The 23,935-nt window shown below is 44.2% G+C and overlaps 1 protein-coding gene across 1 annotated transcript in view; it reads left to right on the forward strand.

The window, feature by feature from the left end:
• The window catches only part of ruvbl1 (RuvB-like AAA ATPase 1), a 59,247-nt gene that overhangs the window by 2,270 nt on the left and 33,042 nt on the right, over positions 1-23,935 (forward strand). Inside the window, exons 2-4 of the mRNA XM_078543114.1 lie at positions 3,828-3,914; positions 4,413-4,545; positions 22,853-23,004. Coding sequence (XP_078399240.1) covers positions 3,828-3,914; positions 4,413-4,545; positions 22,853-23,004 — 372 coding nt within the window. The remainder of the gene's footprint in view (positions 1-3,827; positions 3,915-4,412; positions 4,546-22,852; positions 23,005-23,935) is intronic.

The raw sequence follows: 23,935 nt of genomic DNA on the forward strand, positions 1-23,935 counted from the left end.
ACACGCTCAATACGTCACTGTGTTATATGTTGATGCTGAGTGCTGTGGCACCACATTCAAATTTTATTAGGTTGAGAGACTAAATGGAATTGGGTAGGATCCATGGTAGGGGTTGATTTGTTGTATGTCTGGGAGTAAGGCAATTTATAGACTTTTTTTCAATTCTCCACTGTAGCTGGGTCAAAATCCTGGAACTCCCTTCCTAAAAGTATTGTGAGTGTACCTACATCACATGGACTGCAGTGGTTCAAGAAGGCAGCTCATCACTACTTTCTCGATGGCAATTAGAGATAGACAGTAAATGCTGGCCTAGCCAGCAGCTCCCATATCCTGTGAACGAATAAAAAAATCCAAAATGTGACAGAATGAGGCAAGGGAGGAAGATGTATCAAACATTTTAACAAGTAATGAAACTCGTTGAAATCATGAAAGCTGAGCCAGAGGCTCTGGGTTCAAATCCCACTCCAGTACTTGATTGCCACGGAAGGTGTGTTCTTAACCTGGCCAAACAGGTTTATTATCAACCTACAAATCCTTTTGATACACCTGTGGCAGATAGTAAGAGCAGGAGAGTCTCCTGGTTAGCCAGAACCTGCAGAAGTCAACAGCAACCACGGTAGTACTTTGCCAAGCATAACCGTTTACTAACACCTGGAAGTCTGTGATCACAGTGTCCTAGGCTATGGTACCTGAAGAGAGAGGATCTAGGCTGATACAGCAGCAGATGTAAAGGATCCCACGGCACTATTTGAAGTCGAACAGAGTAGTTCTCGGTGTCCTAGTCAAAAGTTATCCCTCAAGCAAAACTGATGAACTGAGCTAGAACAAAAGCAAAAAGTACCTGGAAAAACTCAGCAGGTCTGACAGCATCTGTGGAGAGGGATACAGTTGACGTTTCGAGTCCGCCTGACCCTTCATCAGAACTAAGACATATAGAAATGAGATGAAATACAAGCTGTTAGAAGGGGGTAGGACAGGAGAGCTCGATAGGGGGCCAGTGATAGGTGGAGGCCAAGAAGAGATTGCCAATGATGTCATAGACAAAAGGGGTGTTGATGGTGGTGATATTATCTAAAGGATGTGCTAATGGGGACATTAAGGGAAGCAAGCGGGTGGGGTGGGGGGAAGGGATCAAAATGGGCTAAAAGCTGGAGATGAAACAATAGATCAAAATAAATTTAAAAATAGGAGGGAAAAAAATATATATAGTTGTAAAAAAATAATAAATTATTGGAAAAAGGGGGATCGGAAAAGGGGTGGGGATGGAGGAGAGAGTTCATGATCTGAAATTGTCGAACTCAATATTAAGTCCGAAAGGCTAAGTACCTAGTCAGAAGATGAGGTGCTGTTCCTCCAGTTTGCGTTGAGCTTCACTGGAACATTGCAGCAGGCCAAGGATGGACATGTGGGCTAGTTGGCCACCTGCATGACCCCTTAACCACAGGAAAAACAATGCCCAAAAAAAAGTAAACGGGGCTGTTTGAAAAAACACAATCATATCCACAAAATCAAAATAATTGCAGGGGGATGTGGAAGAAATGGTGATGCAGTCGGTCAGACGCTGGCCCGGTACTTTAGCTCAGAGATAGCATTCCCACTTCTGATGAGTTTGTGGATTCAAATTTCACACCAAAGACTTGAGCAAAAAATCCAGGGTGACACATCATTATAGTACTGAGTGCTGTTCTGTCCAAGCATCTGTCCTTCAGAAAGATAGCAAACTGAAGCATCCACCTGCCCTCTCAGGTTGATGTAAAAGATCCCATGGTTCTATTTGAAGAGGAACAGGGAATTATCCTGGTGACATGAACAGAGCGCCACCAAAAATGAATAATAGATCATTGCATTATTGTTTGAGGGATCTTTCTGTGTGAAAATTGGCTGCCACAATTGATTACATAGCAGTGCCAACACTTCACTTTCATGAGTGTATTTCACTGGCTGTGAAGTTCTTTGGACATCCTGGGGATGTCAGTAATTACCTTGGTTTCAATGGATTTTTATCTCTAGAGCCAGCTTGTCTGTTACTCTTCCCTCCCATCATTCTGTCATCTACCTTTTATAGAAAGGTCTGTAAATTCCCTTTCTCCCAGATTGCCACATACTAACCCCTATTGTGAGTCTTACCCAAATCCATTTAATCTAAACTTTCATCAAGAGGAGGCTCCCAAGATACAGAAAATGGTCCAAATTTTCTGGGATCTCACCATTGATCTTAATCTACAGGGGTAGGTGTTTTGCTGTGGAAGCTTGTGGGAAGAGGACCTTAGTTTTCCAGGTGTTTAATGAAAGGTCCATTTTCTAATGTGCTTCAGAGAAAGAGTCAGCAATAAATTGGAGCTCAGTTTTTGAGCTCTACATACTGATCCTCCAAGACTGAGGTTGGAGTGCTTTTGGTCTTGGATTGAAGGCAGTGTAGGTTGAGCAGTTTCCCATCAGTTCTGTAGATTGTCTCCACGCCTGTGGGTGATTTGCTGAAGGTGAGGTACAGTATTGCAATGAGGAAAATGAGAAGGGAGCTGGCGCCACTCTGGAGCAGGCAGACGGTGGTACCAAATTTCTCAGGGCAGCCAAATTTGAGGATGATAGTTCGTAAGCCTTCACAGTTGACAGAATCAAAGGTTTTTGTGAGGTCGAGGAAGACCATGTACAGTAGTTGGCGCTGTTCCTTGCACTTTTATTGAATTTGCCCTGCAGTGAAGGTTATGTCTGCGCTGCCCCTCAATGAGCAAAAACAGCAACTACAGAAGGAGATCCCTGACCACTGGGATAGCGTGGAGACTCAGCTAATCTTAATGGCAGAGTCACCTTTACATAGATATTCCTAGAATCAAGGCTGCAGTCTGGGATCCTTGGGAACAGACTCCAGCAGTTATTGGGAGGAGGAGATCTGGATGATATCAGTGATTTTCAAACGCAGCCTTATCTTTTCTGCTCAACAGCAACCGTGTTTTGGACAATCTGGGCATTGGTGGAGGGGGATTGGAGTGGGAGGGTGCTGGGGAGGCACAAATGCTAGTCCTCTGAGGACCAAACCTGTTCCTCCTTCCGCACAAGGGGTTTTGACGGGAATAATTTGTTTTAACACTTACATTGACCTCTTCTGGCCGGTTGGCATCTCCTGTCATGGTGTGCCAGGAAGCTGTGGATAATGACTCATCTGAGGTCCAGAGACTTGCAGTTTATTGGTGGCAGTCAGGAGCAGATACCCTGATTGGTTGGCACCCATGGCAAAACGATGGAATGGTATGCCACTCATTGCTGCTTCCTTGGCTAAGCAAACCTTACATACCGCTCAGCTCACTTGGGGATGAAGTCTCAGGCCTTTCTATTTTGTATGAGTCAGTAATTCTACTCTGGCAGATTGTTAGTCTCTTGATTATTTTCTTTACCTATTTATGAAATTTTTAATGATCTATCTACTTGGACATCACCCCACCCTTGCCTTATTTCCCATTTTGTATCTCTTTCTGGGAATATCCTTGATTATTTAAAGTTATTTATTAATAGTTCTGTTTCACCTTAATGGTCAAATGAATCATGCACAATAGCTCCAAATTAATTTTGTAAGCCATAGAATAGCATGCCTTGTGCTTCTATACTGTACTTAGCCACTATACTTAGACCCAAAAAAACTATCACAATATAGAGTTTAGAATAAATTAGGGAATGTATGGATCATCAATGTGAGGGAAAAATGACATTGTTCAGACAGAATAACTTCATACTAATTGCGTTACAATTTCTTTGTTTCTTGTGAGATGAGAGGTATGGTAAAGTCCCAATGAAAAGTATTGACTTTGTCTTTTCCCTTTTGTTTTCTCTAGGCTTGTGGAATTATAGTGGAGCTGATTAGAAGTAAGAAAATGGCTGGCAGGGCTGTTTTGTTGGCTGGACCTCCAGGAACTGGCAAGGTATAGTAGCCAGTTGGCTCAGCGGTGGCTATGTTCGTAACGCTGAGGGGGTTTGGCCTCCTTCACCCCTGCATTTTGAGTTGTATACATGTAAAACTTCTCCAATTTGGCTTCCAATTAGCCCAATGCATTTGATTCTTGTGGAGCTAATCCAGTTGAAAAATGTACAGTTCTCAAAATCTAAATTCGTTTTATATTGAATCAAGAATTAATCTGGCTCAGGCCTGCAGTACGTCTTGTTGATTTTGCCAGTATCAATGGGAATTATCACCATTGACACGTGGAGCTTTGCTCATTTAGGGACACCAGCATTCATGAGTCCTGCTCTTTTTGACGTAGGGCAGCTCTGTCGTGCTGAGACATTTGACTTTTTAAAAATATGTTCATTGAGTTTTCATAGCTTGTTTTAATATAAAACGGATTAATTTGCTGTTCCTACTTTCCCTTGAATGCTGAACAAGAGCATTCAATGAATGTGCTTTATTTTCCTTCCTGTAGACAGCCTTAGCTCTGGCCATTGCACAGGAGCTGGGAAACAAAGTCCCATTTTGTCCCATGGTGGGAAGCGAAGTCTATTCATCTGAAATCAAGAAAACTGAAGTATTAATGGAAAACTTCAGACGAGCAATTGGTGAGTAGAATACTTTAAAGCATTTCTTTGTTTGCACCTTAGAACCTCCAGAAAGCTTTTGGTATGGCATTAAATTTTGGCCGATTTTGTGTAGGAAATTATATAATTTGGAATAGTTCCGTTGATTTTAGGGGAGAGCTCCAAAGAACAATGGCTGAACTGTTCGGCTTTAAAACATGTAGTTCTATTCTGCTTAGCACTGTACTGCTGCTATGAATCATTGTTCTTAGACTCTGGGCGGAATCGTCCCAGGTTTACACTAAGTGCGGTAGTGGGCAAGTAAAACAGCATTTGACCCGCCGGCCGCAGTGGCAGATTTTCACGCTGTACTATCCCAAACCCACCATATTATTTATGCATTCCCGGGAAACACACCGGTTCCAAGGCGGGCAGGCTCTCATTCGCCCGCCCACCATTACCTCGCTGCTTCATCACGCCAGGCGCCATATTTAAAGTTGTGCACACCACATCTCAGTGCTTCCAGCCCACGACTGCTGCAGGGAAGATGTTCACGGAAGGCAAAAAGATTGCAGCCCCCAGATTTAGCGACGTGTCACTGGAATACCTTTTGGATGCCATGGAAGCCCGCCTGGATGTCTGCTACCCCTGTTCTGGCCGCGGGATGGGCAGCGTCCTGACCAACCAGGCTTGGGAGTCGGTGGTCAGTGCCAATGCCCTGCAAAAGAGGGCAGCCGCCCAGTGTCGCAAGAGAATGAATGAGCTTCTCCATTCTGCCAGGGTAAATAACTCTTCTCATCACTCTCAACTCTCACACTCTCAAACCCTTCACACATCCACAGGGCCCTCACTTGCTGCCAGTTCAAGGGGCATCACCATTCACTCTCTCACACTCACTGTCGTTGTCCTCATTCTGTCCACAGGACTACACATGCTAGGCACATTTATCATCTGGCCTGGCAGGCGTCCTGCTTATACTTCCTCCACCTCTATGCAGGCGTCCTGCTTATACTTCCTCCACCTCTATTCATGCAGGACAAACTGGCACACAACAAGAGGGAGACATCGCAGACTCGTTGGAAGAATGCCTGAAATCAAGGTCCTCACGGACTTTGAAAACAGAGCCATCCGGCTGGCAGGCGACAACCTGGATCGGTTCTGTGCTGATGGTGAGGTCGGTGGTGCTCTACCAAGTGAGGATCCGGCAGTGCAGCATCTATCAGACAACCGTGCTCTGATGTGTCCTGTTTTACAGGCCACTGCCATGCACTAACTATCTCCCCTTGCTTCCGCAGGCACATCTGGGAAATAGCCGACAGAGTCCATGACCCAGGGCCTCCAATCAAGACCCAAAGAAACCTCTAAAGAGGAATCTGGAGGCACCCTCCTTGAAGTCCCATCACAGCGCTCACCCACACCCTGCACCACGCAGAGACACACACCTCAGTGGGACCTACTTTAGAATAGCCTCGACAATCTGGTGAACACATCGCACTATCTGATCCACAGCAGGCAGTGGCAGGGACTTCCCAGGTGTCTGGCACTCAGAGAACTGCTGGAGGCCAGAAATTTGCTGAGTCCAAGTCAGATGACAAGGCTCTGGGCTCGGTTATGTCACAGTTGCTGGAGCTGCAAAGGCAAGCTCAGGAACATCCGGAAGGGATGTCCACTGCACTCCTCAGCTTGCAAGGCACTATGGAGGAGCCCATCTGCCTTCACTCTGAGGAGATAGTGTTGGCATGCCAATGCACCGAGGTCAACATTGGTAGGATGGTGGCCACCACAGAGACCTTGGTCCAGGACATTGCTCTAGCACTGCTGAGCAGGCTGAACTCCATCGCTTATGCCACAGTTGGCCTCAAACAGTGTGTACGCAAGAGGGGTGCCAGGCAGCTCAATCTCACTCCAGCTACCCCTCCTCCTCAAGGAATCAGCCTGGGACCCTCTGGCACACATAGGGAGGAGGATCAGCAAGTGCATACCCCAGGACCATCCATCCAGGTGACTCCTGGAGTGTCCTGCCCACCCGGATCCCCTGTTCCTGTGACCTCAGCAGCTCCAACTCCACAGGCCGAGGAGTGGGCCACTGCCACACAGCAGGACCCCTAAAGTGGGCCGGGGCCCTCCCGGTCTCAGCCTTCCAGAGTACGCCCGCCAAGGTCATCACAGACAGGGCATTACAGTCAGCAGGCTGCCTCCACCTCTGCTGTGGATATCCAGGGAGCACCAAGACATAGCAGCAGGGTTAGAAAAGTTAAGGAGCACAGCCTGGGCATAGGTGTTAATTACTTGTACATACTGTTCACTATTGTCAATAAACTCCCTAGTATGTCTTCCTGCTGTGGCTCCTTGTTCTGATGAGCAGTGTTCTTGTCAGTCAGATGTGAAACCTTTATGCACAAAATAAAGGCAGGTGCTTCAGTCCAGGGCTCCTTCCCTGTGTTTGTGCAGCCTTCAAACCAAAGTGATGGCTTGGCCTCACACTGGACACGAGTGAAGCGACACCTCGACGGCTTGTCATTACTGCCAGAATATCGTGAGCAGGCATCTCAGAGTTCCATCATTCTCTCAGCACCTTTAACGTGGGGCTGGCCCCCACCTCTTCAGCATCTGTGACCAGGGACGCTGTGCTCCTGAAGGGCTTGGGTGCTGAAGGCTGACAAAGGATCAGATGCTTCTAAAGTTTCATGGCTGTGCCTCTATGATATGACCCTGATCACAGAGCGCAAGCGAGCTGCCCTCAGCCAGGCAGGAGTCAGACATTCTCAGAGGCTATGTGAAGATCTATGGAGCATCCTCACTGCATGTCATCATTATTCTCCTGCAATCGAGCAACTATTAGGGCCTCCACTGAGTCTCCATGACAGGAGCATTCTCACAGAGAGTATGTGCGCTGCCATAAGCCAGACTGGAGTCAAACGTTCACAGATGCAATGTGAGGATCTATGGGGTCTCCTCACTGCATGTCGCCATCATCCTCCACAAATCTAGCAGCTATGAGGGCCTCCCAAGCGAGCCTGCCTCGTCTAGCCAGTGCGAAGGCCTCAACCCTGTCATCGTCACCTTTGAGGACCTCCTCACCCTCATCAAAGGAGACCTCCATCTCCTCCTCCTCAGCCAGCTCCTCTCCCTGGTGCAGCGCCAGGTTGTAAATGGCGCAGCAGGCGACAATGATGCATGACACCCTCCGTGGACCATATTGCAGGGCTCCACCAGACCGGTCCATGCACCAGAACCTCACTTTCAGCATTCTGATCGTCTGCTTCACCAAATTGTGAGTTGCAGCATTAGCCTCACTATACCTTTGCCCTGCTGCCGTTTAAGGCCGCCGCACAGGTGTCATCAGCCACGGCTTTGCGGGTATCTCTTGTCCCCAAGGAGTCATCCCTGCAACTTCTGTGGACCGTGGAAAACTTCAGGGATCTGACACCATAAAACCCTGCCAGCATTCTGGCGCTAAAAAGACTCACAGGCACGGACAATATCCTGCAAACATCACAATGCTTTCTCTGCAGAAGAATTGGCCATGTTGGGAAGATGTGTCAAGTAAAACCTCTAACTTCACAGGTTTCAAAGAAGAAGTCTTCACATGCAAAGCTGTGAATGAAGTTTAATAATTTCTGCCAGAATGAGGAACAAAAATATTTCCTGGAGGAGATCAATGACCCTAATCGTGCATTCAGGAACACAGATACAAATGACATCAGGCATGTCACCAACTTTAAACTAGATACTGGAGTGAGTGTAACGGTTTTATCAGACAATGAACCATGGTTACCAACGCTTTGCCTGCAGCCAACAGAAACCCAGCTAATATGGTCCAGGAGGGATTGAACCAAAAATCAAGGGAAAGTTACAGGTGGCAATTCAGTACAAGGGAAAGCAGATATTGGAAACATTGCGTGTTCTATCGGATCAGGAATTCTTTCTTTTAAGCAGAAGAGCCTGAACAGACCTGAATCTTATCAGGAAAGCGGAAGAAGCCAGTCAGCAAGAATCCAAGGCTGACTTCAGAAACAAATCCCTGAAACTACCCAGCTGCAGTGAAGATCTGGATTGTGACTTCAGCACTGACTTCTGGCACTCCTCACAAAAATTGATAGTTTAGCCATATTGCAGGTGGATGTCAGGAGATGAGTGGGGGGGGTTGTGATGGGAGTTGGTGTTGGGGGTTGAGTGGAGGGGGGTTGGCGGTGGGGGTTGATGGGGGGGGGTTCTTGGTGGTGGGGAGGGAGGAAGTCCACTCACTCACAACAAATGCGCAATGAAAAAATTAGACCAGGAAAAACAGAAGAATGGGAGTGATCACTCATCACTCCATAGTATTGCTTCAAAAGTGGAAGCTGAAAATCTGGTGACGGAATACTCTGTTCAAAAAGCACATTCATCCGACGGTGGTGACCTTCTAGAAAGTACCTCTATACCTATCCATCCACCAAAAGTGATCAACAAGGATGTTGGCAGTAAAGAAGTCAAAAACTAGACATGGAAGCAAGCCAAGCAATGTTGACCTTTTCTACATGGGGAGAAAGTGAATTTATTGATAAACCTGGTCTGTTGGATTTTGAGGGAACCAAGACGTTCATCAGGTGGATTCCTCACAACTTCCCATCCTACCCAAAGAATTACTTCCAGGGTTAGAAGTCCCGGACTATCCGTGAGTGCAAGAACAAGAGATTGAGAGGAGTCACCTCTCCAGAAGTGAGGAAGGATAGAAAAAAACAAAGGAAAGAGGGCAAACTCAAGAAGCAAGGATAGGCAGTTTGCGAAACTCAAAGAGAGGGATGAACCTGCGAAATCAAATACATTTCGAAGAACCAGAAGTTGCATAAGAAATATGAACAGGAGTAGACCACATGGCCCATCGAGCCTGTTCCGCCATTCTATACGATCATGGTTGATCTTGGGCTTCAACCTCGTTTGCCCACCGCTGCCCATATCACTTTATTCCATGAGAGACCAAAAATCTATCTATCCCAGCTTTAAATGTATTCAACGATGGAGCATCCACAACCCTCTGGGATAAAGAATTCCAAAGATTCACAGCCTTTTGAGTGAAGAAATTTCTGCTCATGTCAGTCCTAAATGACCAACCTCTTAGCATGAGACCGTGCCCCCTGGGTTTTAGATTCCCCGACCATTGGAAACAATCTCTCAGCATCCACCCTATCAAACCCCTTTTGAATTTTGTAGGTTTCAATGAGCGCCCTTCATTCTTCTAAACTCCAGAGAATATGAGCCCAACTTTTTCAGCCCCTCATCAGAGGACAATCCCCTCATCCCAGGGACCAATCTAGTGAACCTTTACTGTACCGCCTCCAATGCAAGTATATCCTTTCTTAAAAGCAAAAAACTGCAGATGCTGGGAATCCAAAACAATAATAAAAATACCTGAAAAAACTCAGCAGGTTTGGCAGTATCTGTGGTGAGGAACACAGCCAACACTTCGAGTCCGTATGACTCTTCAACAGTTCTGTTGAAGAGTCATACGGACTTGAAGCGTTGACTGTGTTCCTCTCTGCAGATGCTGCCAGACCTGCTGACTTTTTCCAGGTATTTTTATTTTTGTTTTATATCCTTTCTTAAATGCGGAGACTAAAACTGCACGCAGTAATCCAGGTGCAATCTTAGCAAAACCTGCACAACTGTAGCAAGATTTGTTTATTCTTGTACTGTACTCCAATCCCCTTGCAGTCAAGGCCAACATACCATTTGCCTTGAGTCAGAAATTCATAAAGAACCCAATACTACAATTCTCAATGATGACCATCCAAGTCAAGAAAAAGGAGCTCAAAGAGAGTCTACTGATCTTCCGAGTCTGACAAGAACGTGTTGCTGGATAGTTGTGAAGCCTCCTGACATTGAATCTGTGATGTCAGAGACATGCGAAGAGATGGGGTAGTATGTAAATACGGATAAAAAATATGGATGAAGAAGACTTGGAGGAAGATGTAGTGTTAGGGTTTGCAAAGGTTAATGTGTGGTACTGTGTAAATAGCATCTCCCATAATGAGAAGGTAAGAGGACACATGACTAGGAGAGAGGAGGGGGACTGTTCATGGCTTCAGCAGTGTAACACAAGGATGGGTATGCATCAGTCAGTTGTATAAAATAAACCAGTAGTTGTTTGAACAGACCAACATCTCAGTAATTCTGAAGCTAGACTAACCAATGTATAAAACTTAGCTCCTCTGATTTGTAGTCTTCTGTAGGTAGTTATTGGACTCTTTTGATCGCTGCTCAATAATTATTTGAACATGTTTGACATGAGCTTTCCTAAGACTCCGAGGTTTCTATCAGCTTCATCCTTAGCTATTTCAACAGCATTCATCAGGTACCTTTGTGATTTATTTTTCTCCCCATGTGTGATACTTCACAGTTCTCTGCATTAAATTCATGTGCTGCTGCGCTGCCCCCTTGCATACCTTGTTCAACTTCATTTGTAATTTCTGAGCATTTTTTTTCTGACTCTACTGCCCCTCCTAGTTTGGGAGCTGTGGTAAATTTGACAAGATTGTTTGGCATTTCTTAATCCAGGTGCTGTATACTGATATTGGCAGCCTTCCGTCTCATAAGATGATGGTTTGCACTGTGGCGGTCAACTATATTAGGTATCACCTGGTTTGCCTCAGGAGCCCCACACTGACATGACAGTTTCTGCCACATTTGCTGCAGAGGAAGACAGTGGGCTGAGAAGGTGCATGATTCGCTAGCCTCTGTTTTCTCTGGGCCCTCTTCTCAGCCAGCTGAGTTTTGGGTTTTTTTCATATATATATATATATATATATATTCGTTCATGAGATGTGAGTGTCGCTGACTTGGCCAGCATTTATTGCCCATCTCTAAATACCCTTCAGAAGGCGATTGTGTTTTGCTGCCTTGAGCTGCTGCAGTCCGTGTGTTGTAGGACCACCCACAGTGCTGTAAGGAGGGGAGTTCCTGGATTCTGACCCAGAGACAGTGAAGGAGCGGCGATATAGTTCCAAGTCAGGATGGTGCATGGCTTGGAGGGGTACATGGGGGTGGTGGAGTTCCCATGCATCTGCTGCCCTTGTCCTTCTAGATGGTAGAGGTCGTGGGTTTGGAAGGTGCTGTCAAAGGAGCCTTGGTGAATTGCTGCAACCAGTCGAATAGATGGTACATTGCTGCCAGAGTTCTTCGGTGGTGGAGAGAGTGAATGTTGAACATGGCAGATGGGGTGCCAATCAAGCGGGCTGCTTTGTCCTGGATGATGTCGAGTTTCTTGTGTTGTTGGATCTGCACTCATCCAGGCAAGTGGAAAGTATTCCATCACAATCCTGACTTGTGCCTTGTAGATGATAGACAGGCTTTGGGGAGTCAGAGGGCGAGTTACTCTCTGCATAATTCCCAGCCTTTGATCTGCTCTTGTAGTCACAACATTTAAATGGCTGGTCCAGTTCAGTTTCTGGTCAATGGTAACCCCCCAGGATGGTGATGGTGGGGGATTCAACAATGCTAATGCCATTGAAAGACATGGGGAGATAGTTAAATTCTCTCTTGTTGGAGATGGTCATTGCCTGGCACTTGTGTGACACGAATGTTACTTGCCACTTATCAGCCCAAGCCTGGATATTGTCCGGGTCTTGCTGTGTATGAACATGGACTGCTTCAATATCTGAGGAGTCACGAATGGTGCTGAACATCAGCGAACAATCCCCACTTCTAACCTTTTGATGGAGGGATGGTCATTGATGAAGCAGCTGAAGATGGTTGGGCCGAACACACTACCCTGAGGAACTCCTGCAGTGAAGTGTCGTGACTGAGATGACTGACCTCTAACAACCACAATCATCTTTCTTTGTGCTAAGTCTGACTCCAGCCAGTGGAGTTTGTTTCCCCTGATTCTCATTGTCTTCACTTTTGTTCGGGCGGCTTTATGCCACATTTGGCCAAACGCTGCCTTGATGTCAAGGGCAGTTACCTTCATCGCACCTCTGGAGTTCGGCTCTTTTGTCCATGTTTGTACCATGGCTGTAATGAGGTCAGGAGCTTAGTGGCCCTGAAGGAACCCAAACTGAGCGCAGTGAGCAGATTATTGCTGAGTAAGTGCCGCATGATAGCACTGTTGATGACACTTTCTATCACTTTGCTGATGATGGAGAGTAGACTGATGGGGCGCTAATTGGCCGGGTTGAAGTTGTTGTGCTTTTTGTGGACAGGACATACCTGGGCAGTTTTCCACCTTGCCATGTCAGTTTTGTAGCTGTACTGGAACAGCTTGGCTAGGGGCACGGCTAGTTCTGGAGCATAAATTTTCACTACTATTGCCAGATGTTGTCTGGGCCTGTAGCCTTTGCAGTATCTAGTGTCTTCAGCTGCTTCTTGATATCACATGGAGTGAATCGAATTGGCTGAAGACTGGCATCTGTGATGCTGGGGACCTCTGAGATGGATCATCCACTCAGCACTTCTGGCTGAAGCTGTTGCAAATGCTTCAGCCTTATCTTTTGCACTGATGTGCTGGGCTCCCCCATCATTGAGGATGGGGATATTTGTGGAGCCTCCTCTTCCAGTTAGCTCCCTGACACCCTCCTCCTCGCCAACCTCCCACACCCCTCCTCTCCTGCTCCTTGCTTCCTATTTCTGAATTTTTGCTGTAAGAGAGGGCACTGGAGATGAGCAGCAAGAGGCAGGAAAAACAATTTTGACTTGTAAGCTAGAGAGGCAGCAAGAGGGAGGAGGGCTGGCTGGAGGAAATGTCGGCAGCGAACGAGCGGATAAGGGAGTGGAAGAGGCCGCGAGCCGGAGGGACTGCAGCAACCAGTAGGGTCAGTGAGAGGGAGGGTCAGGGAGCAAGAAGGCCACTCCAAAATGGCAGCCATCAGGTCACGTGACCCCCACGTCAGACCCGGCATGAAACAGCTTTAAAACGATATTCCAACACTAATCGTGAATGTGGACCCCAATATCTGACCAGATTTAAAACAGAATAACTTAAAATGGGGACTTACTGTATCGGATTACAGGGTTTTTCTTGAGAAATCCCTGAACCTCTCAGGTCCACATGCAAGAATCTGAGACTGAGAGAGAGAGAACAAGAACAGAGAGATACAGGCAGTCTTTATTGTTCATCATACAGAAAGAGGATGGGAACTTGTGCTCGGATTGAAGAGACCCAAGTTCTTGAGGATTTAAATGAGGCTGGAGGATTCACTTAGATTTGGCTAGAGGGAGAAATCTCTAGGGTAACCCTCACTACGAAAATCATTTTGGGGATTAGAAATTACTCAGCTTGGGAAGGATAAAGGAAGCAGGCCAGCGGGAGCACAGAAATTCTTTGGAAAGGTTCCAGAAGAATAAAGTGTCTACTTAAGGGATAGTAAAGTATAACTCTAAAAGTATAAATATAAAGTATATTTTCATTTGTTTTAAAAGTTAAACCAGTGATGATCTCTGTAGTTTAGACTATAAGTTGCCCACTGAATAGTATTTAGGCAAAGTTGCATTTAGTTTGTCTGTTACAGTAAAAATCTTAAATTTCGAAACCTTATGTGTTCCTTCTAGTCAATCACTGGAAGTTCAAATATCATTTGAAACATTATCTGTCTCCATGGGGATCATGACAACAGTCAGGTTGCTGTCGTTCCATACTCACTTACTCAGCTTGGATATAATAGCTGCAGCTTTTGCGATGCGTATGTTGATTTCAAGATCAAGTGACAGATTGCTGGTTGTTGTGGAGCCTAGATATGTGAAGCTATCAATAGCCTCCAGTGTCACATTGTCAATGCTGATAAATGGTGGCATGGCAACATCCTGGACCATGACATTTGTCTTCCTGATGCTGATGGTCAAACCTAACTCTTTACGAGTGTGAAAGAGCTTGTGCATTTTCCACCTAAGGTGTTCCTCACTATGGAATGATAGTGTGGCATTGTCAGCATAGAGCAACTCTTTGATGAGCACTTGGTGCACGTTCGTCTTGGATCTCAGGCGAGTTAGGCTGAACAACTTTCTGTCAGTTCGGCTATGTAAGCAGACACCCTCCATAGGTGACCTGAAGGCAAATGACAGTAGCAAAGGGAAGAATATGCCAATGAGTGTCGGTGCCAGAACACAATCCTGTTTGACCCCACTTTGGATCTCAAAGGGTTCCAGTATTTCCCTGTCATAGCTGACCTTACCTATCATGTTGTCATGGAAAGAGGAGATCACACTGAGTAGCTTCGGTTGGCATCCAATTTTCTCCAGCTGCTTAAATAGACTGCCTCCGCTCACCTGATCGACTGCCTTGGTGAGATCACTGAAGGCAATTTACAGTGGTTTCCTTTTCTCACAGCATTTCTCTTATAGCTGGCAGACTGAGAAGATCGTGTCAATTATGGATCTCCCAGTTCTGAAAACACTGGGATTCAGGGTAGATGTGTTGAGCCAGAATCTGATGTCTGATTCAGGCAAATACTCCTCCCACAATGCTCAACAGGGAGATCCCTCAAAAGTTGTTGCAATTTCTGCGGTCGCCCTTGTTCTTGTGCAGGGTCACAATCTTTGCCTCGCACATTTGCTGGGCCACTACCCGCTCCCTCCAACAGAGACAGAGAAATTCATGCAGATGCTGCAGGAGTGCCCGTTTCCCACGCTTGATGAGTTCAGCCGGTATAGCATCAGCACTTGGAGTTTTACACATGGCAAGAGAGTCAGTAGCTTTTCTAAGCTCCTTCACTGTGGGTTCGATATCCAACTCTGCCATGTGTCCCAACAGGTTGATGTGATGCAAATAGTGCATGGGTGAAGAGAGTTAGCATGCTTTGTGCTTCATGTGTGCTAGTTTGCTTCTCATTTTCAGCCTACACTGTTGGCTAGCAGCAATGTAAAAAGGAGAGCTAAATATGTAAGTCCCTCCCAGTCAGTACAGAGCTTCACCATCTGCAAGTGCCTCCTCATGGCTACACAAGGAAACCCTGTGTTGACTCCTGTTTCTTTTCTTTGCCTAGCAACACTTGAGGCAGCCCATTTCTTTTACTGCTTTGCATCCACCAAACTGAGTTGTTTCCATAACAGAATCAGTTTTTCTGTGGACAGCTCATTAGCCTGACTGACACCTTTTGCCGGGAGAACGAGATAAGGGGGAATTTCCACTCTATTTTTGTCAGGTGCAAATAACCCATTGGACGTTAGTCCAGTGTTCAGAATCCGAAGCTTTGGTCTCCTACTCAGTGGAGCTATTTGCTGGATTGTTGTTTAAATAGATGATCCTCAGGTTTTACTCCTGATAATCTATTTTGTATGAATTGGAGGTAGGACTAATGTGTCTACAGTTGCCTCAAGTTTATTTTGTGACTCTTATTTAATGTGGGCACCATGTTAGCCAAACCTCTGACACCTCCCCGGTGTCCTATGATTTCTCCATAATGGTCATCAGTTCTTCATAAATATCTTCCCTGGCGCTTCAGTACAAATGGGATAAGTGCCAACTCTCCCAAGGAGTTGTTTGTTTCAGGCCCCAATTGGCCTGTCTAGCACTGCCATCTCAAATAGTTTTTTAAAAAGTCACTGATTTTCTCTTTCCAATAAAGTTTCCCGAGTAATGTTGCTTATGTTTTCTCTTGTGAATATTGAAAAAATATAATTTCAACATTTGCTATTTATTGTGCTCATCCTCAGTGTCAGGTGTTTTTGCATCTTTTATGTTTCTCCAGCTGCAACCTTGCTGGTGTAATTCTGAAATGTTCGTTTACTGTTACAATCACTGTCAACCACTGTACTTTTAACCAATATCTCCTTGCCCCTCAGATTCCCTTTTAACACATTTCTGCAATTTCTTGTATTCATCCCAACTGTTCCCTTCCCTACAAAATTTGTGCATATTATTTTCCCTTTTAATCATTTTAATTTGTTGATCCATTTAAGGTCATGTTTGTTCAGTCTGAACTTATTAGTTTTGGGAAAAGTGTTTGACCTGCATACTTAGTACAGTACCTTCAAAGGTGTTCCATTTGTCATCTTCTGAAGTATTGTTGAACAACCTCCCTCAATCTATTTCATATGCTTATTCCCTCATTATATTGGCATTAGTCCATTTTAAATTATGTACCTGGGCCCTAGAGTTAGGTAATTCTGATTCCTAGAACACGCTAAACCTTATCACTGTGGTCAATGTCCTCCAAGGGTGCTACGATATTTCCTATACATTTTCTGGGTCAGTTACATATATTTGATCAAGATGAGCATTACTTCTTGTAACTTCCTTTTCCACTGGTTCAAGAAGCAGCCGTGCACTACACCTACCAACTCTGACTCTAAACAACTTGAATTTTCTCACTTTATATTTGAAATAACTGAACTGGACCAGCTATATAAATACTGTGGCTACAAGAGTAGGTCAGAGGCTTGGAATTCTGTGGAGAGTAACTCATCTCCTGACTCCCCAAGCTTGTCCACCATTTACAAGGAACAAGGTACTCTCCACTTGCCTGAATGTGTGCATCTCCAACAATACTCAATAAGCTTGGACAACATCCAGGACAAGCAGCCCATTTGATTGGCAACACCTTCAACATTCATTCTCTGCACCACATTACGCACAGTGGCAGCAGTGTGCACCATCTACAAGTTGCACTGCAGCAACTCACCAAGGCTCCTTCGACAATACTTTCCAAACCCACGACCTCTACCACCTAGAAGGACAAGGGCAGCAGGTGCATGGGAACACCACTACCTGAAAGTTCCCCTCCAAGCGCCACATCATCACACCACACACACACACCAATAGAGGTTTACAAAAATTACAGAAGTTTCAAAAGGTACCATAGAGTAAGATTGTTTCCATTAGCTGATTATAAACAGAAGGAGGAAAAGGAAGTTAGAGGACTGTTTTCACACCACTGTATTAGTACAGGGAAAGCTCTTCCACAAATGCCCATTGAAGCAGAAATTATAACTTTTAAAAGGAAGAATGAAAAAAGCAGGGAAATAGAGCTCAAGTGGACAGGGGCAATGGCATAAAATGGTCTCCTTTGCTGCTGCAATTTCTAGTAATATTTTGAGCTTTGAACAAGCAGGCAGGATGGTAAATTTGCTTTCTATTCCCGTACATTATTGTACTCTTGCAATACAATGGTGGAACAAAACTATTCTTCATTGCTGACAGCAGCAATTCTTGTTGCCTTTGTGCCAAGAAACATTCCTATCCCAGATGATGGTCAACTTGCTGCCACATCTACCAATGTCAATTTCCAGTGAACCATCTTGGGATGCGTGGGAGCAAGCCAGGGGTGACACCCAGCAGACTCCTGGAGGCTGAGATCAAGAGCTTGGCCATGGAGATTTCAGCCACAGAACCACATTCTGCCACTGTGTGCCGCAAGGCATTGCTCCACAGTGTTGTCTGGGGAAGTTGCTTAATCACCCCAACAAAGTAAGGGCAGTGTTGACCCATTGATTCTGAGAAAAATGAAGCTATTGGCTTTGACTACCCTTTATGTAGCTGTCAAATTAAAAACTCGAGAAGAAATAAAAGGAGAGAAGCCCACAATATTTCCTTGAAGTGATGACGTGCCCTGTCAGAGGTTTCAGTAATTCAAGCTCACAGATGAAACCGTTGTCAGCATTGTTGTCAGGTTGAGAGATAAAAGCAGTGGAGTTAAATCGCTTATACAGCCAGCCTCATTGATAGGCCGGTGCATTTTCTGAATGTCAGGACGGAGGAACTTTGCGAACAAATAACGGGCCTAGTGAAAGATTGGGATGTTTTAGCGGAGCATCTCTCTGCTGCTTTCGCCTCTGATCCACCTGGTTCGGACTAAATCCAGCTATTGAGCAAATCTCCTAATTTCATCCAAAGATACAAAAAGCAAAGTCAGTGTTTCTACAAAGGTAATGAAATGTGGTTGCCATAAACTGCTAATAATAATCTTTGGTAATTAAATATGTAGTGATCTTTTTCATAATTTTCCCAAATTCCCCCTATGTCCCAGTTTTTTTTACACACTCCCATAGGAGACTGCATCTTCAGGGGAAAAGGTTACAAACTAAAAATCCCAGCGTCCGGTGACTTGCCATTCACGACATAAAACTTGCCGCTGGGAGCATAGGTAGGACACAAGACCACTGACAGAATCACAACCAAGCTTGATCCTGCCTTCATCTGACATTCACATGTACTTTGCAGAGGTTGTTGGATGCTGATTGAGAGTAGAAACACTGCTAATTTACTTTTCCCAGATTAGCCCAGGAGCACCTACTGAGATGTGAGAACAGCACAGGGCAGCATTTGAACCTGGAACTTTTTGGCCCTTATGACTTCGCACACTATCAATAAAACTAACATCATACTCTTGTGTACTCTGAATCCAGCATTATTATCCTTAATTACCAGTGAGCTTTGTGAATAAAATATTTGCTCTGAACAAGTAGCATTTTTCTTCTTGTTTGGGGGAAACACTATTATTTCTCGCTATCTTGTGCCCACATATTGGAATCCAAATCAAAACTACTTACGTATTTGTAATTGATCTCTAGTCATTCATTATCCTGTTTCTTCTCCCGAGTCTGAATGGTAAGGATCTGAATTTCCTAGCTGTTGTGTGAGACTCCTGCCCTAACCATGGTCATGGTCCGGTGGATGGACCTGGAAAATCACCAGGATTGTGATGCACAGGGTTCCGCGGTGAACTGAAATTTCCTATTTGCCCATGTAAGAGACAGAGGATATGTCTGCCCCTTAACACATCTCAATCCCACAAGGGAGCAGTGTAAGACTTGAGGCAGGTATGTCTGGTGAGATAAAGTTTACCAGCCTCCAGATGCCTCACCAAGGGCTCAGGCTACAGAAACAGCAAGGACCCACAAAGCGACATAAAATTTTCTTGATTCAGACCCTTTATCCTGGGGTTCAAGGGGTGTACAGGGACACCCCACCATCCATGGCTGTAAAGCAACAGATTATGTGGGGGGGGATTTACATGGGCCATTTTGCAAGAGGATTACTGGATAGCACTCTGGGATGGGAACTATTTTTCTTCCTTTTTCCCCCATTCTTAACTGAGGGGCAAATGTAACACAATTACTGTAGCTTATCTAGGATCAGGTAGCTCAGCACAGAACTCCCAATAAGCAAAAATTCTGGACATTCATAAACCAGTGCCTTTATCAACTGACCCTTGAGTTTTTCTAATTGGCTGATCATTTGCCAGCAAGGTTCTCCATATGGTGCTGATCGACTTAATGTGGAATTATGTCTTATCTTATGTGGAATGAAGTTAGTTTGATAACAACATATTAGAGACAAATGAGTTACTTTTATATTGGTTTCTGTGGAAGATTTGAAGTACTTATTCCTCAAATGCAGGTCTCATGTAGCTAGAAACTGCCTCAATGTAAATTGATCGGATTCACTTAGGCTGGGGCACCGGTTAAAATTGAATCTTCCTCAACACCAGCAAACCCTTGTTTACATTGAGAGTGCACTGATAGCTTTGTTAGTACGAGATGGAATAAGTACGATAGCAAGAAATGATCTTGGATCAGAAGATGTAGAATCCATATGGTGGAGGTAAGAAATAACAAGGGGAAGAAAGACACTGGTGGGAGTAGTCTGTAAGCCCCCTAACAATAGCTATTCTGTAGGACAGAGAATAAATCAGGAGATAATGAGGGCGTGTAAAAAAAGCAGTACATTAATGATGAGTGACTTTAAGCTTCATATAGATTGGGAAAATCAAATTGGCAAAGGTAGCCACGAGCAAGAATTCAGAGTGTGTATTCGGGAAAGTTTCCTAGAACAAGATGCTGTCGGTCCAGCCAGGGATCAGGCTATTTTGGATCTGGTAATGTGTAATGAGGCAGGTTTAATAAATGATCTCAGAGTAAAAGATCCCCTAGGAAACAGTGACCATAGCACGGTAGAATTTAGCATTCAGTTTGAGAGTGAGAAACTTGGGTGGAAAACAACTGTGCCAAATTTAAATAAGGGTAATTACAAAGGAATGAGGGCAGAATTGGCTGGAGTGGACTGGAAATGAAGTTTAGCAGAAAAGACGGTCGATGAACAATGACATTTAAGAAAACAGTTCATGACTCACAACAAAGATATATCCCAGTGAGGAAGAATGATTCTAGGAAGGGGATTAAACCAACCATGGTTAATCAAGGAAGTTAAGCATAGTATCAAAATGAAAGGAAAAACATACAATGTGGCAAGGATTAATGGTAAGCCAGAGGATTGGGAAAGTTTTAAAAACCAACAAAAGATGACCAAAAACATAATAAAGAGGGAGAAAATAAACTTTGAGGGTAAACAAGTAATATAAAAACGGACAGTAAGGGTTTCTTTAAATATATAAAAAGGAAGAGAGAGGCCAAAGTGAACATAGGCCCCTTAGAGAACGAAGCTGGGGAAATAATAATGGGGATCCAGGAAATGGCAGAGGAGTTGAATAAATACCAGTCTTCAAACATCAGTCTTCACCATAGAATACACTAATAACATTTCAAAAATACTAAATAGTCAAGGCGCAAAAGGTGGGGAGGAAATAAATAGAATAACTATCACTAGGGAAACTAATGGGGCTAAAGGCCAATAAGTCCCCTGGACCTGATGAGTTGCATCCTAGGATATTAAAGGAAGTAGCAACACAGATATTGGATGCACCTGGTAATAATCTTCCAAGCATTCTGGAAAAGTCCCAGAAGATTGGAAAACTGCCAACATAACACCCTTATTCAAAAAGGGAGGGAGACAAAAAAATAGGTAACTATAGGCAAGTTAGCTTAACATCTGTCATTGGGAAAATGTTAGAGTTGATTATAAAGGATATAATAGCAGAGCATTTAGAAATGTATAATATGATCAAGCAGAGTCAGCATGGCTTCATGAAGGGGAAATCATGCCTGACAAATTTATTACAATTCTTTGAGGAGGCAACAAGCAGGATAGATAAAGGGGAACCAGTAGCTGTAATATATTTAGATTTCCAAAAGGTGTTCAATAAGGTACCGCACATAAAGCTACTTAATAAGATAAGAGCCCCTGGTGTTGGGGGTAGTATATTAACATGAATAGAGGATTGGCTAACTAACAGAAGACAAGAGAGTTGGGATAAAGGGGACATTTTCAGAATGGAAACCTGTAACGAGTGGAGTGCCAGAGGGATCAGTGCCCGGGCCACAATTATTTACGATATATAATGACTTAGATGAGGGAAGTGAATGTACTATCGCCAAGTTAGCAGATGACACAAAATAGGTGGGAAGGCAAGGGGTGAGGATGTCACAGTCTACAGAGGGAAATAGACAGGTTAAGTGAGTGGGTAAAATCTTAGCAGAATATAATGTGGGAAAGTGTGAGGTTATGCACTTTGGCAGGAAGAATAGAGGAGCTGAATATTATTTAAATGGAGAAAGACTGCAGAAAGCTGTAGCACAGAGGGATTTGGGAGTCTTCGTGCATGAATCACAAAAAGCTCACAAATAAGTTCAGGTAATAGGGAAGGCAAATGGAATGTTGGCCTTTATTTCAAAGGGAATGGAGTATAAAAATAGGGAAGCCTTGCTAAAACTCTACAATGCACTAGTTAGACCACACCTAGAATACTGTGAACAGTTTTGGTCCCCTTATCTCAGGAAAAATATACTGGCATTGGAGGCAGCCGAAAGAAAGTTCACTAGGTTGATCCTGGGGATGGAGGGATTTTCTTATGAGGAGAGGTTGAGTAGGTTGGGCCTGTACTCATTGGACTTTAGAAGAATGAGAGGTGACCTTATTGAAACATATAAGATTCTTAGGGGGCTTGACAGGGTGGATGATGAGAGGTTGTTTCCCCTTTTTGAAGAATCTAGGACCAGAGGGCATAATCTCAGAGTAAGGGGTCGCCCGTTTAAGACAGAGATGAGGAGGAATTTCTTCTCTCAAAGGGCAGTGAATCTGTGGAATTCTTTTGCCACAGAGGGCTGTAGAGGCCGGGTCGTTAAGTATATTAAAGGGTGAGATAGACATTTTTAATCAGTAAGGGAATCAAGGGTTATGGTGAAAAGGCAGGGAAGTGGAGTTGAGGATTATTAGATCAGCCATGATCTCATTGAATGGTGAAGCACACTCGATGGGCCAAATGGCCTACTTCTACTCCTACATCTTATGGAAACACCCTTGACTCCAGCACGAAAGCATCACTTTAGCGAAGCTTTACTGGATTACAAACTTGGTAATGGTTCTTGTAAAAGTGCTAGACAATCCCTGCTCACCAAGTATTACAGAGGAAGAGAAGATGCTGTAATTTTGTGAAACGTTTGTGAAGCAAAGACATCTTGTGATTTTCTTTTTTGTTTTCTTCCACCACCCAAGATTTATGTGATTTATTGGCTGCAATTAACATTTCAAATGTTTTTTCAGGCCTAAGGATAAAAGAGACAAAGGAGGTTTATGAAGGCGAGGTCACAGAACTGACCCCTTGTGAGACGGAGAATCCCATGGGTGGTTATGGAAAGACAGTCAGCCATGTTATCATTGGGCTAAAGACAGCAAAAGGCACTAAGCAACTGAAGGTATGGAAAATTTTATGTATATATTCGTCATGCTAAATCAAGAGACCTGGTCTGTATTTTTGGCAAAGGGTAAAGTTCGGGAAAGAGGCCGTATGACTTTTTCATGCTGTGTATATATCAACTTTGAATCTGTTGCCAACCTGGGATGCAATCCATAAAATAAATCACTGTGTGGAAAACATAGGTTACTAACTTTGGCACAGTTATATTGAGTGAAGCCACAAAGTCAATTGACAGGTTTCTGAAATCTTCACGCTGTACAACCTGGATTTGTGGGGTGTTGGGCATTATTATTACTATGAGCTTTTGTCTTTGTGAACTGGGGTTGTTCCTTAGCGACAGCACTTTGTGGTGGATTACTCAAGGGTATAGTACTGATGGGTACAGATCTGACAACAGCAATTGGAGGCAATGAGTTAAGAGTAGAACACCAGAAGCTTATGGGCAAGGCCACTGGCTTGTAATTTCATGGGAAAATGGATGGAGGACACTTTCTTTAAAACCAGGGAAATGTTTGAAGCTTGAGCAATAAATCCAAATTTTATTTACTCAGTCACTGACTTTTACTTGTAAGCAGACTAAATTGTAGAATCTGATTGAACTCCAAATGCTGCAATAAATTAATATATATTCAAAAACAGAATTTGACTTATTCCATTACCATAACCCAGTTGTCCTACTTATTAGTACTAGCGTTCAATATAGACCAAATGAAAACATTATGCGCACCTTGATTTTTATTAAACCAGTCTGGCCCTTCACGGTATCAGTTTACATTATCAGAAGCCATCATTTGTGATACTGTCTTACTAAAGCACTCCTGGCCAGTGCTTCCATTGATTAAGAAGCCAAAGTGGCGGGCCACAGTCTTGTTTGCAGAACACCACCAAGGTTGATAAGATAGAAGGTGCAAAAATCAATTTGCTGTCAT

This window comes from Cetorhinus maximus, chromosome 6, assembly GCF_964194155.1.
Source record: "Cetorhinus maximus chromosome 6, sCetMax3.hap1.1, whole genome shotgun sequence".
NCBI lineage: Eukaryota > Metazoa > Chordata > Chondrichthyes > Lamniformes > Cetorhinidae > Cetorhinus > Cetorhinus maximus.